General features: G+C 35.1%; 2 protein-coding genes across 4 annotated transcripts; one reads left to right on the top strand and one right to left on the bottom strand.

The window, feature by feature from the left end:
• Positions 1–9,555: 9,555 nt before the first annotated feature.
• Positions 9,556–10,982, bottom strand: LOC147067045 (uncharacterized). Of its 2 annotated transcripts, none has more exons than XM_085954272.1 (4): positions 10,811–10,982; positions 10,237–10,354; positions 10,005–10,148; positions 9,556–9,791 (listed from the first exon to the last, which is right to left on the bottom strand). In XM_085954272.1, the coding sequence occupies exons 1-4, from the start codon at positions 10,819–10,821 to the stop codon at positions 9,744–9,746; spliced, it is 321 nt and encodes a 106-aa protein (XP_085810398.1). In that variant the 5' UTR covers positions 10,822–10,982; the 3' UTR covers positions 9,556–9,743. The 2 variants fall into 2 exon arrangements, with proteins under 2 accessions (XP_085810398.1, XP_085810399.1); XM_085954273.1 differs by having other exon boundaries at positions 9,566–9,791; positions 10,243–10,354; positions 10,811–10,980.
• A 390-nt stretch (positions 10,983–11,372) lies between these two features.
• On the top strand, positions 11,373–21,900 carry LOC147067044 (uncharacterized). Of its 2 annotated transcripts, none has more exons than XM_085954093.1 (10): positions 11,373–11,433; positions 12,628–13,289; positions 13,848–14,086; positions 15,344–15,520; positions 15,621–15,831; positions 16,124–16,357; positions 18,570–18,776; positions 19,572–19,722; positions 20,098–20,269; positions 20,998–21,900. In XM_085954093.1, exons 2-10 carry the CDS (start codon positions 12,653–12,655, stop codon positions 21,622–21,624), a joined length of 2,655 nt encoding a protein of 884 aa, XP_085810219.1. In that variant the 5' UTR covers positions 11,373–11,433; positions 12,628–12,652; the 3' UTR covers positions 21,625–21,900. The 2 variants fall into 2 exon arrangements, with proteins under 2 accessions (XP_085810219.1, XP_085810220.1); XM_085954094.1 differs by having other exon boundaries at positions 11,373–11,538.
• Positions 21,901–23,090: the final 1,190 nt, after the last annotated feature.

Raw genomic sequence — 23,090 nt, 5'->3', positions numbered from 1 at the left:
GGTTTGCACTGACAGTGACATGAAAATTGTCTATGATAAGATAGTGTTGCCACATTTTTCCATATTGTCTAGTACAAAGATGTAAAATTTATTTTATAACATAAAGGTTCAAATAGACTATAATGAGGATCGTGCACATAATTATATGCTAAGAGCGATTTAGTGTCCACGATCAAATCTATGCCATTCCGACATAGTATGCATAGGTAGGTACATGGTATGCATTTACGCTCATTTAATATCGATGTATTACACACACTATTGCACGTACATAATGCGGTCCACACACCAAAGCGAATATTCGCCAATCAAGCTCGTATTGGCTTACGGGAAAGAGCACGCTTGCGCGACCGCCTTGCGTCTTGAGTGCGAATGCTGCGATTTTGGGGAACGCTGTCGACAGCGAATTATTCGCGACGCACAGAATTCGGAAGGGAATTAAGTTATTATCTTACAAAGTTCAATATGGAGCGCTGCGATTGTTAGACGTTTCGGTATCGAGCATTCAAATATATCAATAATTTTATATTATCATTGATGCAATTTGTCTCCAACACTGCTATCCATTCGCATTTTTCTTCTTCTTCCACCCTGTCACGTCCCAACATTGGGGTATAGGGCAAGCACAAGTTGGCGCCACTTCCCTCGGTCCATCGCCAACTCCTGCACCTCCCGCCATGTCAGACCTACAGCACGTAGATCGCTTTTGTAGCATCGCTGCAGGGTGAGGGAGGGCCGGCCACGGCGACGGATCCCTTGAGGCTGTGCCACAAGGGTACGAAGTGCCGCACTCTTTGGCGGCATCCGGAATACGTGTCCCAGCCACGTAAATTGTCTCTTCGTGATAACTTCAATCACCGAAGGCTGTTGTGTCTGCTCACGAACTCGGGTGTTTGTAACGCGGTCGTAGCAATGTACCCCTAAGATTCAGTGGAGACATCGATTCTCAAAGCTCAAAAGCTGAGACTCTTGAGGCTTAGTAAGATGCCATGTCTCACAACCATACAGGAGCACAGGTAGCACGCACGCGTTAAAAAAACGACATTTGGTCCTCACAGAATACAGCCTTGACCTCCATTCGACTCCAAGTTGGTTGAACGCAGAGCCCGCCACACCCATGCAGATTCCAAGCTCACTAGAAATACCACCACCGGCAACCGTGGCACCCAAGTATTTGAATCTGGACACCAGCTCTACGGGCAGACCGGAGACCCGCAGAGGAGTGTCGGCGTCGATGCATGCAGCACTGCACATGGATTTGGTCTTAGCGGCATTCAGATGAAGACCCACACGCTTTGAGTTCGCCTCCATACTCCAAGTCGCACAGTCTTTCTTTGCATATATCGGTTGTGTCATCATGATGTAGGCGTATTCCACTGTCGGGGCACACCCATCTTACGCATTATGAAATCCATCATGATGATAAAAAGAAAGGGTGCAAGTACACATCCTTGCTTGACTCCTGACGTGATTTCAAAGAGGTCAGAGGATGTTCCGGCTGCTCTCACCCGACACTCTGTATTGGTGTAGAGAGCACTTATCACGGCGACCAGTTTCCGTGGGACACCATAGCCTAGTAGAATTTGTCACAGAGATTCACGATGATTCCTGCGCTTCAGTCTTTTGAAAACCTCTTTAGCTTCAGCAGTTGTCGGAGGATCTTCGCAGAATCCTGATGCAGTAGTGATTCCGAGGGCGGTGATCTCCGATGGAATATCGAAGGGATGCAATGGAGGTGAGCGATTCAGGACATCACTGAAATGTTAGCGCCATAGCTCCTGGACCTTTGCAGGTTCAGTGACTGTCACTCCATCAGAGTTGCGTAATGCAGTGACCACTGGACGTTTCCTACCGCAAATTGCCCTGGTGATGCGGAAGAGAGCACTTGGATTATTCTTGCAGGCAGCAGATTCCGAATCCCGAATGAGGTCATCCAGGCGTCGGCGCTTATCGCGGCGGGCAGAACGCTTTACCACGCGGTCCATTGTCTGGTATTCCGCGCTGCGCTGTGGGTCGTATGTACCATTGTCTCGCAATTCTTTCAGGAGCTTCCTCTTCTCAATCATCTCCCATTCAAATCAAATTTATTTATTTTACATATAATGAACATAACAAATTATAAATTCAAAGCGTTCACGACATGACATAAAATAAGTGTTAATAATTAAAAAAAAAAAATACAGAGAATAAGTAATAAAATAAGAAAATAAATAAAATAAGTAACAAAATAAAAGTAGATGGAAGCACACAGAGTGTACTTTGATAGACCCTATCTTAAAAACTTATAAAACAATGTCCACCTAAATTCACCCTCACGTAAGTGGAATTTATCAATATACGAAGCGATTTCATTAAACATGGTTACTGCCCTCCCAATTGGCATTACTAATTGCAGGTTAGTTCTGCACCGTGGGAGAACAAACAACGGATGCCCTCGATTCCTAAGGTAATTATCAGAGACACACAAGCCAACACCACCAAGAATGGCAGAGTTCACATTTATGCCACGTATAAGTCTGAAAAAATATGTAGCTAAATAAAGGTCCCTTCTAAATTTTAAGCTACAGTATGTAAGCATCCCTAAGAGAAAATCAGTGGGATTGAACCACGGATAATATTATCTATACAGCCGAAAGTAAAGGAGTCTTAATAATTTCTTTTGGACTCTCTCCACCATAAGGCATTACTTCAACTGATCCGGGGTCCAAACGATAGACCCACTCTCAAGTCTGCTTCTAACTAAGGAGTTATAGACAATTTTTAGTACCGTAACATCCGAAAAGACCCGGGAAGTACGCAAGACAAAGCCCAACATCTTTAGCGCCTTTTTACAAATGGTATCTATATGACCACTAAACGTCAGTTTACCGTCAAACGTAATTCCAAGATCTCTTACAGTTGATATTCGTGAGAGAACTCTACCATGCATCGATTACTGGAAAAACAATACTCGTGAGGCTTTAGTAAACGATAAAACATTGCATTTATCAATACTGAAGTCCAGTTTGTTACGCCTGCCCCAATCTAATATATTATCTATATCAAGTTGGAGTTGACGACAATCGTCCAAGGTGACAACTTCCATGAAGAGTTTCAAGTCGTCAGCAAACAACAAAAACCTAGCATTTTCAATTACCAATGCTATGTCATTTATAAAAATCGTGAACAGCAATGGCCCTAAGTTTGAGCCCTGGGGGACACCAGAAAATGTGTAAAAGGTCTGTGACTGATAAAGGCCGTACGAAACGTATTGTTGACGGTTCCTAAAATAACTCCCGAATAGCTTCAAAAGTCGATCCGACAATCCAATAAGTTGGAATTTTTCCATTGGAATATCGTGATCGACTCTGTCAAAATGCCTTCGAGAAATCATTGTAAGAACAGTCAACCTGGCTGCCTTTATCTAGTACTGACGACACATAATCAGTGAATACCATCAGGTTGGTTTCCGTTGATCGGCCTGCTCTAAATCCATGCTGTTCATTCATTATAAATGACTCAATTTTTGGAGAAATCATGCTGTGCATGATCATCTCCAGAACTTTTGCTGGTGCAGAGAGAACAGCTACCGGCCTGTAGTTTTCTACTGACGACTCTGTATCACTCTTATGAATTGGAGTCACCTTCGACATCTTCCATAATTCCGGAAAGATACCTGTCTCCATTGTAAGATTATATATATATATAAGTGGGCCTTTGACAAAATCAACACACCCCTTTAAAAAAAATGTAGGGACGTTATCCGGTTTCAAAGTGCGGTTATTCTTAAGTTTTTTTAATAAATCTAAACACGTCACCTTCATTAATTCGGAAGATGTCAACGGATTGGGCACCTCACGATCGTTTTCTTGACGTTGAGGCGACATCCAGATTCGGAATACTACTTGCGTAGACGGACCTGAAATGACCAGCAAATGCTTCTGCCATTCCATGTCCAGTCACCTCTTCGCCCTTCCAAGTCCCAATAATCCCAAAATGATTTAGGATTTTCGCGAATGCAATCCCTTACCGATTCCATATATTATGTTCGATAGGCCAGCCGAATAGCTTGTCTCACTCTCATACGATAAAGGCCAAACATTTCATAGTCATGCTGACCATGCTTAGCCTTCCAGGCTGTATGATAGTAGTGTTTGACTCTAATGTCTCTAATAATCTCCCGAGAAAACCACTTCGGATATCGTCTTCCACCTCGACATAGTGACTTCCTTGAACAACATTTATTAAACACATTATATACAACATTATAAAAGTATTGTACCGCCTCATTCACATCAAAAATCTCACGCAACTCACTCCAATCTACTTAACTCATTAAAGAGTAAAGCAGCTTGAAATTTCCACCATCAAACTTCCATCCCCCACACCAATTAGCTCCGTGTGAGAGAATTTCTGTTTGCAGCGGGCGAATCGCACGACTTACGTGTAAAAAAACCAATGTAGGGTGGTACACATCCTCTCGTATCAAAGGTAATGTACATCGCGAAATTGATAAAATAGCGTTACTGAAAATCCTATCCAGAAGTCCACCTTTATAGTTAAGAATATCATTGTACTGGGAAAATCCAAAAATAGCACACAGAAATTCCAGTTCACTCTTGACCCTTTCACCGCTGCGCGCTGAGTTTAGGTTAAAATCTCCCATTACAATAACCCTCTTATCATCAAATACGACGATACTAGATAACATATTTTCAACAAAAAGTTTATACGCCTCCACTTCACTTGCTGGAGGAAAATACACGACACAAACGTAGACAGTTTCTCCGTTACAGGTTAGTTTAGCGTTACCGGCCTGTGCGTATGCCGCTCTTCTAAGGCAGTAGTTGCGGAACTCATTATAGCTTCCCGGAATAATATCCATTTTCCTTCCAAGGGATCCGAGTCGATGTAAGACGTGAGAGTTCGAGCATCATATAAGCGCTTCCGCAGCTTCAGCTCATAGGTTGCACGCACACGGGTACTTTTCAGTTTTTCCACATCGAGTCTGACCGTCCTTTTGGGTTTTGGGACTCGTTTGAGGTCTAGTTCTGAGTTCGTGGAAACGGGGATCCGAGGCTTCCCTGTGCTTGGATTAATCTGTTGTTTTAGAGTGTACAGGTGATCATCCCACAGCACCCGAGTTCACTGGTAGGGCTGCCACCTTAGGGCCCGTGAACATGCCCTGGTTTTCTGTAGGGGTTTTCCTTCCCGTAGCCAGAATGTACCAGTTTTCAGGCGCTGGTGATTCGCCTTGCACCCTCCTCTATCTGCTACAGCATGCTGCATTGCCTAGGGACCCCCACGGAGAGGTTAGAGGTAGGATTTGTTGGCAGAGCTATCATGGATAGTCGACATACTCAGCATTTCAAATGGAATCACACCTGATCTGGCGTGAAGGCATACCCCACCAAAGTCATACCAACCTTTGGCCCATTCGCATTTACCCCGTCAAAATATCCCGAAAAAGGCACCCGCATCGGTATGGAAGGTCCGGTCAAAAGAGTCTCAAAAAATAGCCAAATATATGACAAATTGATGGCTTTCGTTATATCTTTAGATCTCCTACGTGCATAAATAGGTAGGTAGGGAACATTACAGCGGCGTTGGCTTTATTCGAGACTCTTTTGACCGGACCTTCCTTACCGATAGCGGGTGCTTTTTTCGGGATATTTTGACGGATGTACTTAGTAAAAATCCGAAATTTTCACGTAACTTCAATGGAAAAACCATAAAAAACACATGAAAACATTTGCAATAAAATTACTCAAAGGTATACATTTATAAAATGTGGAAAAAAAAATGTTGTGTTAAAACTTGACGGCCGCTCAAAATCTAATTTCTTATGTATTTAGTCTATGGCTCCAACCAATGCTAGCACATATAATACACTTTACGCGAATTGGTGAAAGTTGTAGCAATTCTGAAACCGCTATAGTGTACGTATATTTTTCATATTTAATTCATAAAAATTATAGAATATTTGGCGTAAAATATTAGTATTATTTACAATTTTAAATCTGGCGCGGAAATAAAATTATTTAGTCTATGTCTGCGTCGCTGTCGCATTGGTGTGATGCTAAACGCGAAATTAGCATCAAATGCAAGCGGTAGCGATAGCGATAGCGGCTGCGTTGCGAATTCGTTGCGAATATTCGCGTTGGTTTGTGCTAGCCTTTATTGCGTTCTTCATTTTCGTAGGACACACACATTCAAAACCCTGCATCAATATGCAGCGTATTGAATATAGCCTATCGGTATTCTATTTATTATCAGCAGTTCTGTGAATATATTATGTTAAAAATAATTTGACTAGATGAGAATAGTTAAATGACAAAAAAAATATTGTCAAACGTAAATACAGAAACACAAATAAATTATTATGAAACGATAATTATTTAAATTTGATATTCATTTCGATATTTTTAACTCCATTGCAATTATTATTTTCGCTCTACTAAAATCTAAAATATAAATTTATACTATAATTTTATGTCAAATATGACAAAAATTCTACAATTATTTTGAGGTAGAATATTCGCGGCGAATATTCGCAGCGAATTATTCGCCAATCAAGCTTGTATTGGCTTACGGGACAGAGCACGCTTGCGCGACCGCCTTGCGTCTTGAGTGCGAATTTGCAGCGAATATTCGCTGCGATTTTCGGGAACTCTGTCGACAGCGAATTTATTCGCGGCGGACAATTTCGCCAAGGGAATTAGTAAAATCAAAATGGCGAAGACATTGAGCAGCTGATCGAGTTGGTCCGGAAATATCCAATCCTTTATGATTTCTCTGACAGTGACTACAAAACATAAGAAAGAAAGATAAGATATGGGATGAAATTGGCAGGAAAATTGTTGAAAATGGTATGAAGGTCGTCATAATAATATTATGTAGGTATCTTTGTCTAACCAAAGTATGTAAAGTTTTTTGACAGGATGAATACGCTATTATAAATAAATAACTTTAATCTAAGGTCCCGATATTTAAAAAATACATATTATTAATTTGCGTCATGCACAGCCTTTAATAACAGAAACTTTATAGGTAGGTAACTTTGATTGTTAGTGCACTGACAGTTCTAACTTATTGCGATCGTTTGACGTTTTGGTTTCGACTTTCGAGCAGTCATATCAATAATGTTATAATTAGGTATCAGTTACAATACTTCAATCATATTCGGTATCGGTCACGTAAATACCCATTTTATATTCGTCGATAATATCTTGATAATATTTTTTTAGGTTAGATAGGTAGTCTTTAAGATTATTTTTTTGCTTCTAACATTATGCAGCATAGCATTTCTATTGTAGCTAAAGATATAATATACATATAGGTAGATAAGTAGGTACTCCATGTCGTCATTGTGGTATTTTGTAAGGTTTTAGACCAAAAACCTTACATACTACTTACTATCAGGTTATTTACAGTAGGACATACCTAGGTTGTGTTTGTTTTTTGATCTCAAGAGACCTCAATCACAAAAACGATATTATGTACCTATATACCTACTAGGTATATATTTCCTTCATTATGTATAGGTATATTGAGCTAATTAACTGGTTTTGCCCAGTGCCGACCGCGAACCAAGATAATATCTACATGTTCCATGTACCTACCTAACATAACCAATGTTTTCTGTTTCACATTAATTTGTATACCTACAAACATTTTAAACTTAATTGAGATGTTCTTAAACTTCTGTTCATGTAATATTATGTCATTTTCACACACCGGACGAAGGCCCTTACTTATAAATAAAAAAATACTTACGTGGTTGAGCAAGGAATCAGATTAGATGTTTTATGAAGCCGTTTCTAGAGGTCAGGGTTACGTTTCGACTTGAGCTACTAAATGATTATTTTACACCGGGAGAAGCCCGCCTGTAACAGGGGTGTATCATAGGTATATCTTGGTCTGCATTAAGCAATAAGATTAATAATTTTATGTGCATGTAAATATAAAGGTCAGGTACCTCCTCTAAGTACATAATATTATATTATCATCATGGATACCTACCTGAATGATGTTGGAGATATACTAATGCTTTGTGATGAATTTAATTTTAGCAAAGATCTTCAACCTTTCAACGTAGGTACAAAGCACCAGAAGAAATTAAAAATGAAACCCCCGGCATTAACAGGAATAAAATAATATTTCATCATAAACATCAGTCGGGGTCATTCCACTGCTAGATGAAAGCCTCTTCTAGCTCCTTCCACTATTTTCGGTCTCTAGTTCTTCGCTGCTACATACTTTTATTGTACTTCACGTGAACAAAGAGATCAACTAAGTGAAGTGTCAATCAACAAAAGTGGCATTTGTGCACAATGTTAATGAATTTTCCAAAACATTAAGTGTGATAATATAATATACAAGGATGAATAAGGCGTGGGCGAGGGCCAAGGTCCATTTTATGATTCCTCTATTGATGTACCTATTTTTATTAAGAAAAATGTTTGCCGTAGAATGGGGTGAATACTGAATAGACCCTTTTTAAAATTTCTATTTTTCTGCTACACATTATTGGGACAAACATGAATGACTTAAAACCTGTTTCTATGGACATAATCATACTCTAAAATATTTTTCAACTACCATTTATTATCAAACAGCCAATTTTGTGTGATGTCTCTTTCTATCCAGCGTTGGGGTGATTATAGACATGGCGGGTGGATAGAATTGAATAATGGTAATTTCCTAATGTTAAAAATGTAATTAAGTACCTACTGTACATTACAAATTTATGTAGGTACATTTAAGTATGTAAATCAAAATCAAAAATATAAATTTAAATGTTATACAACACAGTATCATGTAAGTATTTAAAAAAACATATACTTACATAAACATCTATTTATCCAAGAATTATTTGATACTTGAATCTGTATTTTATTTACCATATTCGATGGATGTATGTGGTGTATTTTGTAAAATATTTGGTACGTATTTATTATTTAACTAAGCGTATTTAATTTGCTACGTGACCTGTAGCTCTTTTATAATCACAAATTATTGTTGAATGTTCCGAAAATGAGTTTATGTGCCGAAACAGCTGTCAAGGTAAATGACTCAGTTAAAGTAGAATTAACAAAAATAACTATATTTCAAAACCATTATAATCCATCTACCATGTAAACACCATTTCAAGTAATAAAGAAATAAAAAGTCACCTAATTAAATAATATTATACTAGAAAAAATATACTATCTATATACCCACTTAATTTTCATTTAAAGTTGTAAAACGCCCGGTTACTAAATAGAGGAAGGACAGAGTCTTCTGGCACGACCGAATCACATTGGAACGGTGTTATTGTCATTTGAAAGTAACAATACTGACACCTAAATGAGTCGCCTGTACTGCCAGAATCATCTGAACCCTGTCTACCTATCTATATACAATTTATTGTTATTTTTTTTCATATTTGTCCATTTTATTACAATATCGTGTTACTTTTAAAGCTCATTGTAATTCTAATAATTATATAAATATTTTTCTTGTATTCTGTGCAAAAATGATTATTAAAACTTTCTTAACCTAAACCAAGTATTTTTTATTGAATGATCCTGCAAAAATATTCAAGTACAGTTAAGTGACATATTTTGTTTCGGTGTATAAGCCATAAATAAATATACATAAATTATATTTAATATATACATGTATACTGTATGTATAGCCACGGTTGGTCTTGCACTTGTTGCTGTAGCTATGCGATCTGGTGTGGTCCATTATCCAAAAACACTCAATCACATCCCTGATCAAACAGCGGGCAGCCGTGTAGTGAGTCTGGCTGGCCTATGGTGGCACTAGAATGATTTCAATATACACAGTCTGTTAATTTGAATATGTTTTCGACTGAAAGTTGTAAAAATATTAGAAATCAGGATTTAAATAATTAAAAAACTGTTTCATGCAAAATTTTGATTCCTTTGAAGTACCTATACAAAATACGGATGAATATAAACCAAACAAAAATATTTGTTACTGGTACTGCCATAGTAAAGTAAAGTTTAACATACTTCCCTAATAGAACAAAATTCCCAATTCTTGTCGTTCTGTAGATGTTTCATTTCAGTTTTTACCAACGATCCATTAAATATGAATTGGTCATAAACACTCAAAGGAAATCTGGCACTCACTGCCAGAATGTCCATGTCAGATACCTGCATAAAAATAAATGTCATGTTATGATATTATACGTAATGAATATGAATGTATCAGAAACAACATAGATTTTATTACGAATTTTACATTTACAGAAAATTTCCTGCGCTCATTTTTGAAAGTCTCCAAGTATGACGGGTATATTTGCACATGGGTGCAGTTAATGCACCCAATGATTTTCGGGAAACCTGCCCTTTCTTGAAGTCTGAAATTAAAAAATATTTTTACCGACACAAAATAATATTCCCGTTAAATTATTATTGAGTAGGTAATTTACTTGTGTCTATGTGCAGTTACTCTAGTTACATGACATGTACATTGTAATATTGTATAAATTGATCAGAGGGTATCAACACAACACTAAAGACTGTCAGCGCTGTATGGCGACTGTATGTAAGTATTACTAAGCACTGCTATTATGGCATCGGACACGTTTCCTATGCATCTGCTTACTGATGCCTGGCTCATTGCGCAGAAGACTTGGCCTACCCGTTTTTGGTACGCTCCCTCTGCGTAGAAACGCAAAATAGTCAAAACCTACAATTCAAATAACGGAGACATGTTATTTCAATAGCATATTACCTTCAAATCCTGTTAACCCTTCATGGTAAATGCTTATTTATAATATGTGCAGTTATGAAACTGAGTAAATCTATCTTACCTATGAGCCATGGCAATCTTGCCCTGTCATAAAGTAAGGTTATATTAAATGTCGATGTAATTTGTCGCACGCCATCTCATTATATCTTCAGCGTGTAATAAGCATTCAGAAGACGTGTACATTTTGTCAACACACAACTGTCACTTTGACATTCGTATATGTATTTAGTCTATGGCTGCATCCAATGCTGCCACCTTGTTTCAGATAATTAAAATACACTTTACGCAAAGTGGGTAAAAGTTGTAGCAATTCTGAAAGCGCTATAGTGTACGTATATTTTTCATATTTAATTCATACAAATTATAGAATATTTGGCGTAAAATATTAATATTATTTACAATTTTAAATCTGGCGCGTAAATAAAATTATTTAGTTTATGGCTGCGTCACTGACGCTTTGGTGTGGGGCCAAACGCGAAATTCGCATCAAATCCAAGCGGTAGCGACAGCGACAGCGAGGGCGTTTCGAATTCGCTGCGAATATTCGCTTTGGTTTGGGGAGGACGAAAAGTAACATTTTTTTTTTACTCACATGTCACTTAAATTATGTGAAAAATGGCAGCACTGGTCGCGAGACGCGAACTGTCAAAACATAAGTCTTAAAATTTATCTCAATATTAATAGGTATTATTAATACAATTATTTATTGTTTACGTAATAAGTTCACAAGTTCGATATACATGACATGAAATAAATATACATACTATGTTGCAAGCGATTTACTTATAGGTATATTTGTTGGTTTTTATTATTCAATTTTGCTGTTAATTTCAAATATTTTTTACATTATTTTTCTAGACGAAGACAATTTAACTATTTAAATTCATACGATTATAAAATAAGGTAATATCGAATTACCTTGTTATCAACGGCAAGACTCTCAAACATGAACGTTGTTCCCATTTCAGAAGTACATTTGGTGTAATATCAATTTTAAATTCTATACACAAAAGTAGCTAGAAATTTAATAAAAATTATTTGGTTTGACATCGTATGGAATTTTGAATTACAATTCATAGTAGTCAAGTCAGTTTTCAAGTTTTATTATATTATATATGTACAGTGTCCCAAGTACATATTATCCCAAACTATGTTCCGCGGAACACTGGTGTTCCATGTGACGTGAGTAGGTGTTCCGCGAATTTGTCCAGTTGGTACACAAGCGGCTATTGCTTTATTTCCGTTTGCTACGACATATTTATGTCAAGCAGGATTTTCTTGTTATCCTGCAACAAAGTCAAAACTCAAAGTCCACGAATAGACTCGACGCCACACCAGATATAAGAATTAAACTTTCTAATATTGCACCTGATATCAAGAAGATTTGCAATTCAAGGGTCCCAAAATCATCAAAGTCATTAAGAACGTCAATTTTTTTTACTTATATTTTTAAAATTTATTGATTACATATTATTTAAGTACCTACATTGCAAAAAAAACAAGGTGTTTCTTTAAAATGTCAGGATTTGCGAAGTGTTCCATTGCAGGAAAAGTTTAGGAAACATTCAGTGTAAACTTTTGAAATAGGTACCTATACAACCCTATACATATTTGTAAGATTTTATGAAAATGTTTACTTTTATCAAAATTGTACTACAAAGGTGATCTGCATTACCAGACAATGCATAATATTATTATAACTGACTACTGCCCATGTAAAAATAAAAATAAATAAGTATATGAACAGATTATTTTAAATAAATTATTAATTTAACTTTCAGATACTGGAAAATTAACAATAATTATTCATCTAGGTATGAGAAAACTCGAGTGAGAGGTTTCAGTGATTTTTTCCATTAAATTTGCATTATTTTACAGATTCTGTCAACTGTTTTTTTTTTTAATGGAACCATTTAAAGACATTTCCAGTACTACATATGGCTACAATAATTTTGTAGGCGTTGCTGCTGATTTGCCTTTTATAGTAAAGTGTGAATCTAATAGTCTACCTGAAATTGTATCTGTAGAAATGGATTCACTGCCAATTGAAAATTGTGACACAGGAAACAAGTCAAGTAGACTACATTCTATTATTGAAACATTGAAAATGGAAGTTACTTGTGAAGAGGACGAAATAGATGGTAAAGGGAAAAGGGTTGAAAAAGTTAAAGATAGTTTGAATTATTCGAGTGATGACGAAAACATACCCCTCTCACAATACTTGACAAAAAAACATCTCAATATTGGCCATTTAATTAATGAAGAAAATGTTACTGTAAAAGAAGAAATAATTAATAACAGTGATTATAAATTATCAATTGGAGTACTAGAAAAATTTGGAGCAGCCAAAATGAAAAGAAATGATTCTGTTTTACTGTCTAAAAGTCAGAGAAGAGAAAGAAGACGACTGCGCAGGGAAAAACGGTTAGCGAAAGCATTAAGATCTGTTAAATTGATTGAGAATGTAAAGGAAAAATTACCACATAAGAAAAAGAAAGTCTACGAGTATAAGAAAGGGAAGAAGGTATTCTGTAAATCAGGTAATTGATTATATCAGGTTATTAAATGTCATTCAATTAATTATGCTTATGAATCAAATGTCTAATCAGTGTCATTTTTTTGTTTTTGAAAATATTAACATGTTTTACTTAAACTTATAGTGCCTGTACATGTGCATGGATTTACTTGATAATAACTGATGTTACTGATTAATAACTGTTTACATGTTAAAGTGCTGACTGGTCTTGTCAATCTTATTCTTCAAGCGTATGAGAAGCGATGTTGACATTGTATGGTGCTATTTGACTCGTGAAAATCGTTAAACGTCAAAATAAGTCTGCATGGTGTAGTTCATTTTCAAATTCAGAAGCTTCTGAACTTTTCTGATCCATGCTTGCAATCTTGCATCTTCATTCGATAATACGCATTTACACGTGCCTTATTTGTTATGGCCGCGATAATACGTATTGCCACCAGTAAATTCATGCATGTATAAATGGGGTCTTACTACAAGTGGGAAGGCTGAAATTATTGTTATTTTGATTCAAAATTATGCCTGGGTTTTTATTTACTACTAATACTATTAAATTTTTTTCCAGGTTCTGAAAGTAGTGATTTTGAGATGTATGTCTACTTTGATGAATCAAAAACGAAAAGAAAAATCAAACTGTCTCAGGATGTATCGATTGAAAATTTGGAGAAAGAAATAATAGACATCAAAATGGAAAATATTTGTCTGATGAAAGAGCATGCGAGAATCAATCAAATTAAATTGAGAGAGAGATTACAACTTAGATTAGAAATTAAGAGACTTAAAGCTGTATTTATGGAACTGAAGGTAATTCAAAATTCATATACCTACTCCAATTTATATTCTTGAAGGAACTAAAAAAAAATTAAATAGCAAGAAATTGCAAATGGAGGCTCTGTATTTTTATTTGTTTATTAAAAAAATCATTCAAATTGGTTTGGTGCATATTTTTGACTTGTTTATATAAAACTCTGTCAATATCATACTTAAATTGATTTGAAGGTTTCGTTGTAATGTAAAAATGATGTAAACAATAAAAATGAAAAATGTCACTAAAAAGGGACTGTGAAATTCGACCCAAAATGAAGTATGATAAAAAATATTGTGTGCCCAGTTTTGCTAGAGTAAAAGATCGCCCACCAACTGTGTTCTGTAAACTTGGCCTTGTACAGTGCAGACGTGTCTATAAAAAGGAATGTGCATATGCGTCAGCAGCTTAACTGTGTAAAATTCCCCCTAGACATGACAGACTTATCCATAAAAAGAAATGCGCTTATGTATTTGCACATTCAATTTTCAATGATTGCCATGTATTTGAAATTGAAATTAATAATTACATGTAAAATCTGAGTTCCACTGTATATACCACCCCTATTGTGTAAATTTAAAGATGTACTTTTTATTATGCCTGTACTTTTCAAATCAAATCATAACAAATGGTGTCATATGATTTCTGTAGTAGGTAGTTCCTAAATACAATAGGTCCGCTTTGATGAAATGTTGGCAAACTAAATATTTTAATTACATGCTACTTATTAAAATCTATGACCTATGATAATATTTATTTTATAATGGTTTGTGTTACAAATATTCACAATAAAATGAATTATCTTCATAGTAGTGGAGGAGAAATTGACAAAAGAGTGATGGACTTTTATTGGTATTTGAAACCAACTGTCAAATTTAACGTTATTGGTCCTTGTTTCTAAAGCAGTCATGTCGATTTTTGCAAATGCTCGATACTGATTGGCTGTCTACAAGGTTGCATGAACTAACAGACATTTGGAACAAACCGCACCGTCTAACGTTGTTAGAAATTCATCGTGATTTTGAAACTTTCTTTTTACATAAGTTTTTCAACATTATATTAGTGTGGAAAGTTACTGTAGAACAAAATGTAATCATTGTCTCAATTTTTAATCATACTGAACTTACCGTATATAATGACTATATAACTCATATGGGCTTATTAGATCGTTGGTTTGTTGTAATTTTTACATATCTATATTATTTACATAACCATCCTGATTTTTTTTATGTGTTGTTTTTTATTTGTTTTTTCAGCTAGAAGAATACCTGAAAAATCAGTTGACTCCTGAAGTGGGTAGTACTGCAGGATTGATTGATATCTTAAAGAAACATTTAGACAATGTGGACTATTCACAGATGTCTATAGAAAGAGGACATGATCTGTATCAAAAACTTGAGATTATTTCATTTACTGATTTAAATTTTTGGCAGGTATTTAAAGAAATTTTGCCTACATTATGATAAATTATCATAATAACATAGCAATATTGTAGAAAGAAATATTATATAGATTACGAATTTAAATTTTCAGGATTTTAACAATATTGAAACAAACACAGATGGCATTAGTCCAACTCCATTCTGGGATGGAAACTTGGATGTAATTCAACCTAATGTTATAAAGTATTACAAACCTAATGTTGATTTGATGAATTCCAAAGATGATAAAAAGGGTGTATTCAATGTTGAAAATTATTCATTTACAAATTTTACATGGAACAAAAAGCCGTCTAAAAATTATGGTAAAATCATTTTTTTATAATATGAATTGATTTCTGTAATATTTGATATTGTAAATTTGCCATTTTATCATCCCTGCAGGGATGTATTAGTGGCGATCTGTGGACATATAAATCCCTCACTTTTTCACATAGATATCTCTGACCAGACCCCTGCTTCTGCCCTTTACACTACATACATGCATTGTAGTCATTACATGGGTTTAAGGCTGTATTGTATGTAGTAGTATAATTATTACCCATTTTTGCCATAAATATACCTATTTGGTATAAATGTTTATTTAATGATTTACAGATGCAAAATATACAAAATGGCAATCTCCTGATTTAAATATTACGGATGATCTGGTATTACCAGAATTTCATGATGAAGATACTCATTATTCAGGATCAGAAATTTACAATGCCGATTGGAATACTATTGCTACAAAAAATAGAAATAAAGCGAACCGAAAAAAAGAAAAGGAAAATATACCAAACTTTGAAATCGATCAAGAAAGCTATGATACCAAACAAAATGAAATGATAGGTATTAAAAATTAATTCATTTCAACATAGGTATATGTAAGTAGTTATATGAGGCGCCGAGTCGCTAAACTGGCTCCTGGCGATTTTTCGATAAAATGAGTTTTGAATGTACTTAGATGCTCTATCAATAGATCTATCGACTTTTCCAGTTGAGAGTTTCAAATTCCTCCCAAATTCATCAAAAAATCAAAATGAATATTGACGTGAGTCGCCAAGCGCGCTCTTTTAAAAAATAAGGAGTTGCTAAATTGTCTCTTCTTAACCGACCAATCAGACGCCGCCATTCAAATACTGATTTCAAACGTACGGTAAAATCTCTATACAACCGCGTTAAACCGTTCGCGCCTGTGCAGTGAGAATGTCTTGATTTTGCTTCGTCTATTTGATTGTTTTTACTAATTAATAATGGATGTTTCATTAGTAAGTGTAACGGAATCTCTACCAGGAGAATCAAGGAAGCGTTTAAGAAATCCAGCTGGCTGGAAATGTAACGTGTTACGCCAAGATAAGTATTTAAAAATTGACATTCCTAACATTAATTTTTGCTATAGATGTTTCAATAATCCAGTGGTGTTTCATAATAATATTTTTTGTTTCGTATGCTTTTTTTAAATTATGCCGTATATTGTATATTTAACGTGATGTAATTATTATGAGATCTCTAAGTACAGATTTTTAACATATTTTGCTTGTGTCAAAAAATAATATTATTGGGACCTTTAATAATTGAACATTATTTTTAATCCATAAGTATAATAAATTGATTTAAGATAACCGCCATAAATCTCATTGTATATATATTTACATAATATCTAAGTATAGTCATTATTTTATACTTTTTTATATATATTTTATTAACCTCTATCTTTACTTTTTATTTTCAAAGTTGTTGATTATTGTATTTTTCATAATTTGTTGCAGATATTCATCTAAAAAATTGCCCGAGTATCCTCAGTGTAATCATGACACTAGGAACTTCAAGTGCAGTTCATTAAATGGAACTGATATTAGACATTTCCATACTGCATTTTATGAAAAGGCAGTGAAACTTGCTCAAGATACATTTATAGTGAAGTATTGTGAAGGAGTTTCAGTGATGTCACACAGTGGGGTTGAAAGAAAAAAATCTTTCGATATAAAATATTATGCCCGAAAAAGTCAAACTGGTGCTTTGGTTCCCGTATGCCAGAAAACCTTTTTGGGTATTTTAAACATTAAAAAAGGTAGAATCCAAGGTGTTGTGTAGCGCTTTCAAAATAGAGCGGGAAAACTTCCCACCGAGAGAAGAGGCGGGGATAAGGCACATGCGAGTTTTATAGGGAAAATAGCAGGTGTTGTTGCATTTATAAAGAAGTTAAAAGGTAGCGAGCCACATTACTACCGGAATAAGACGCATAGTCGGGTATACTTAGCGGCGGAACTAAATATCACGAAGTTATGGAAGATGTATAATAGCATACATAGACTAAAACACCGCAATTAATAATTATTTATTATCTGTGGTCGATATACTGTAAAGTATATTCCGTTGAAACGATTAAACAATACATTGTGTTTTATTATGCTTTCTATGTTTGTGTTATTGGGACCATCACTTATTCACATATTTGGTATACTTGTGTAATTTCTTGCTCACTTCTCATTAATAAACACGATTCTTTATTTTGAAAAAATGCTTTTTTTTTATGTACATACATACATACCTACCGCTATAAATGCTAAAAAGATGCAATGTAAAAAAGGATTTACCATGTAGTAGGTAAGTATGGTTAGAAAATATTTGTTTGGCAAAATAAATTCTAAAATATCTATATTAATTGAAATAAATACGGCCCGCTACTGAACAGTCATTTCCGGCCGACCTTATTCCATAAGTGCCAAACTCGACTCTATTGACATGTAACGTCAAAGTGTGAGTCACAAATTTGGCTCCTTGCGACAGCGAGTGATGCAAGTGTGCTCTCCGGACAATTAAAATGCATTTATTTGGAATATTGGCGCATATAAATTGAATTTGACGTTTTAATTTACTATTCCATATAAACCGGAAACTAGAAAATAACTTAAATTACACTTAAAGTTATCACACTGCCCATAACAGTTTTTCGTGATTTACTCAAAACTCAAAAAACCCCCAGGAGCCAGTTTAGCGACTCGGCGCCTCATATTATTCATGGTAAATTAATATACAATCTGCATATTTTTTTTCACAGTTGCTGCTGGCAATGTTACAAAACTGGAAGAAAATTCAGTTGACGATGCAGCGTATGATTGGCATAACGAGCAGACATTTACGGATTCATCAAACCCACCTGATGATGATGGAGCTGACGGTGGCGCAATTTGGGACAACTCTGAACTTATTCAGCGACAAAATGTAATTGCTGAAACGGTTGAGGCGTCAAAGGCTGCCGAGGAAGGTAAATGCAATATCCGTTGAAATATTGAAATCTCATTATGTAATTGGAAAATCAAATCTTTGTCAAAGTGAATATCGTTCACGTTGAGGCGAAACTAAGAAATAGTTTTACCATTATTGTAATTTTAAAATTTTGTGTGTTTTATTTTTAGTCATGTAATAATGTTGGATAAGTATTAAAGGTTTTAGAGTAGGGGCTATAACACTGTCCTCTTGTATCATGGGTCACAAGCTCAGTTATCGGTCCTGGGTTAAATTCATATGTAATTTTTGGAATCAATACTGAAAAGCAACAGTGAGACAATTAAAAAGTACCTATAACTGAGATAATTAATCCTTTCGACGTGCGGTAAATAATTTATAATCTATTGATTAACTACTGCAACATTTGATTTGATGTTGACATGCCCAGTGCAGTGTGCTGGTTATTCATAAATAAAATTTATGGTGGATAAATAAGTGGTATTGGATTTGTGATGGCGGGAATGTAGGTGGCAGGCATGTCCCTCACTCTGAGTACCGGCTTTATCTCTTGGGCGTTGTCAACGGCATTTTCACACACACGGTTTATGTAAATTTTGTACCATACTGTAACCAGATATTAATGTTGCGTTCCTAATAGCCGGCGGAGTGAATTCAATTAGATGCTAGCGATAGCAATAGGTGAGCGCGAATAGCTATCAAACAATTCTAATTTAAATTATTAAGATACCTACACCATTGAAAGTCCATACGCATTGCTTTTGAGTGAAAATGATAATTACTACATTCGGCAATGTTTCTTTTCCTCTTTTAGCTGGCATTTGTACTGAATGTGGCTTCGATTCATCATGGTCATCATTTATATCCCGTCATAGAGAGGCATACCAAAAATCCATAAAAATATCACCATGCCACTCGTGTAATATGAGATTCTTGAAGTCAGGCCATTTTGACGGCAGACACAGGTGCGTATCGTTATACAGTATCTGCTACATTATGTTAATATTCATCCGATTATAAAGTGACATTATTCAGGAGGTCCGGATGATATACTAAAATGGTGGATTGCTATTAGCCAAGTGGAGTTTACTGGCCCTTTAAATTAGTATCTATAGATATACCATCATAAATCGTCAGGTATTCGAATTTAGAACTAAGCTCATCTCAGCATAAAAAGTATGAAATGATTGTCAAATGTTAGCATGTGGCGCCCTTACTCAGCATACAACTTATACTGGTGGATCTATAAGAATTAATGTAACTTTCACCTCAATTTTTTTTCAATCTTGCATTGTATGTAGTTTTATAATATTATTATAGTAGATTTAATAATTTTTCAGATTAAAACGTCCACCCCCAAAGAAATTCAGATCTCGGTTGTTTATGTGTGACACTTGTGGACAAGGATGTACGTCTCGCTCCGGATTGGCACAACACGTGTTACAGCACAAAGAAGCAAAGTATCCATGTCCGCACTGCCCTTACAGGTGTAGACGAAAGGCTTATATCAAGGTGAGACCGTAGTTTCATTCGGTTGTCTATCATATTTTAAAATTTATAATAAATACCTTCGGGATACCCACATTTCTAAAAGCCTTTATTTTATTACAAAATTATTCGATTGACTATCCATAACAGTATGCGCAATACAGGCGAATAAAGAAGGCATAGAATTTTGCGAATCGTGTATTTAACTGTTCAATTTGGCATCTTATTTCTATGTTTCTAATTTAATGAGTGCCAAGCGAATTCCCAAATGCCGAAATTCAATATCCAGAATGCCGAAATTCCGAAAAAAAACATTTTTCGTATTCTCTTTAAATATATAAAATGCATCCAATTACAATGTCAACTTGGGTATACAACTTAAAAATGGTTATCTAGTTACTAAGCTAACCTAACTATCTCATCATATCCATTGCCTCATTTATGAAAAATGAGATTGGCGAGACAGGCATGCAATTTTTCATGTAAACAGTTATTGTTGCAATAGTTTAATTTACACGCTATTGTTTCCAGTAAAACCATGCACATGCGCATGTGCTATTCGGTAGATATTAATGATTTGTAATTCTTTTGTGGCTTACAATATAGAGCTGAATTTTTAAATGGTGCAGTTTCAGTGGAAAAATCGTTTCCTATTTGCTTCTGTCAAATTAAAAATGTGCACCTCGGTTCTCGGCTCATAATAATCTTTTCAGTAATATTTTAATTATTACTGTAGTTTTTTTATTTTCTAGATACATATTGCAACACACAATAAAACTCAACAGAACCAAAAGAAACACCAAATAAAAGCTGTGAACCATGAACCAGGAACTAACATACAGCCATTCAATAAAACGTTTATTAAAAATGAACAGAATTTGGTAGTTGACGAAGAAGTTTCGATATCAAACATTTATAACTGTGATGAATGCACGCACACATCACTAAATAAAAAATTACTTAGCAAACATAAGTTGTCCGTTCACGGCTTTAAGGCATATACTTGTGAACAGTGTAATTACTCCACCAAAAAATCGAGCACATTGACGCAACATCTGAGGAAACACGCGAAGGAAAAGCCTTACCAATGCTGCCACTGTGACTATCGATCGTCAAGCAAATCGTATCTGAAGTCTCATGAACGATATCACACCGGAGTCACTTTTCAGTGTGAAACTTGTCAGTACTCGTGCGTGACTGCCTCTCGGATGAAGGTGCACCTCAGGAAGCACACTGGTGAGACACCGCACCGTTGCGTGGACTGCGATTACACATGTTCTACTAGTCACGGTCTTAAGGTTCACATGAAATCACATTTAGTAGGAAGCAAGATGGACTTATATGGAGATGTTTTGCAGAATCCCGATGGAATATCTTGATTGATTGTAATAATTGAAATGTAATACGATTATACGCATGCGTAAAACACAACACGCAAGCAAAGAAAGGACTTAATATAATAACTTAATAATATTAATTATAATCATGTCATGATTAATAATTGGTGTGAGCCGAAAATAAAATGAATGAAATTTTTGTGCCATATTAGATTAATAAATGTAAATTGAATTGGAAAATCATGGGACCAAAATATATAGCTAAAAATCCTAATCCAAAAGTTTGTAATATCAAAAATAAATATTTTTTAACTCCTAATAAAGGTTTGTGTATTTATTTTACCACAATTAAAGTATTATTAATTTTAGATACTTGTTATCCACAAGTGGCTTAGTGCTCGCTTTTGAAGTCATGGCTCACAGGTTCAAATCCCATCTGAGAAATTCACATTACTTTTTAATAATATGTTGAACGTGCTAATGACCGGCTATCAACCATTTCTAATAAAAGAAAAAATGTTATGAAATCTAGAGAGGTGGCCAGGATCCACATCAGATTTTAAAACCAATTAGCCAAGAAATAAAAATAAGAGTTAAAAAATAACAACCCGATTCTTATGTTTATTGTTATTATTCTTAAATGTTATTGAGCAGGTATATAGTATTTTGTGTGTCTTCAAAAATATTATATCATCATTTTTAAAGTTAACGAGGCCAAAACCAATATTTTTTTCTAATATCACAATTAACCTAATAAAACATTATATTGGATCGCATTGTTTATTATTTCATATATAATTTTTACATGTAAATAATGTCAAATGTTATAAGATATATAATATTATCAATTCATATTCTCTTGTATGCAATAGATTTTATTGATATGAGGATATTATGACAATTTATACAGTAATGTCATACTTTATTTGACAGATGTCATGACCATAGTCAACCATCTTAGCCATGAGTAAGGATTATTTTGCTAGATGAAATAATATTGTTTCGCTTTGTGAATTTCGTACTTTTTCTATGTGACTAGTTGACAAAACTAAGTTATACTTTTAAAATATTGTCACCGACTATATTGCGCAATATGCAATATCGCTAGCCAACTAACATTGACAGTGGAAGAGAGTGGGTGGTGGACGAAAATACGCTCGAACAGGGTTGCACAATATTTATTGACAGCAATATAGTACATAAAACACATAAGTCACAGGCACAACATGAGAATTGTCAACACAATGTATAAGTCAATAAGCACAACATGAAAATAGTCAAGGCGAAAAGTCAATAAAAAAATGATAGCCACACAAACTTTATGAAAATACTTCTCCCTGATACTGAAGTTATATTAACGGTAACTGACCGGGTTATAAAGAGAGGCACTGATTCTAACTGGCAGGAAAAAAATGGTCGACGGCAATGGTTGCTGGCTGGCTGCGCTGGTTACCCTCAAGAGGAGTCGACCAGACTTTCTAGGCGAGTGCTACTTGTCAAGCCGGAAA

This window comes from Rhyacophila brunnea, unplaced genomic scaffold (genome assembly GCF_057557595.1).
Source record: "Rhyacophila brunnea isolate RB1 unplaced genomic scaffold, BYU_Rbru_1.0 scaffold_4, whole genome shotgun sequence".
NCBI classification, from domain to species: domain Eukaryota; kingdom Metazoa; phylum Arthropoda; class Insecta; order Trichoptera; family Rhyacophilidae; genus Rhyacophila; species Rhyacophila brunnea.
This window is presented reverse-complemented; position numbering and strand designations above follow the sequence as displayed.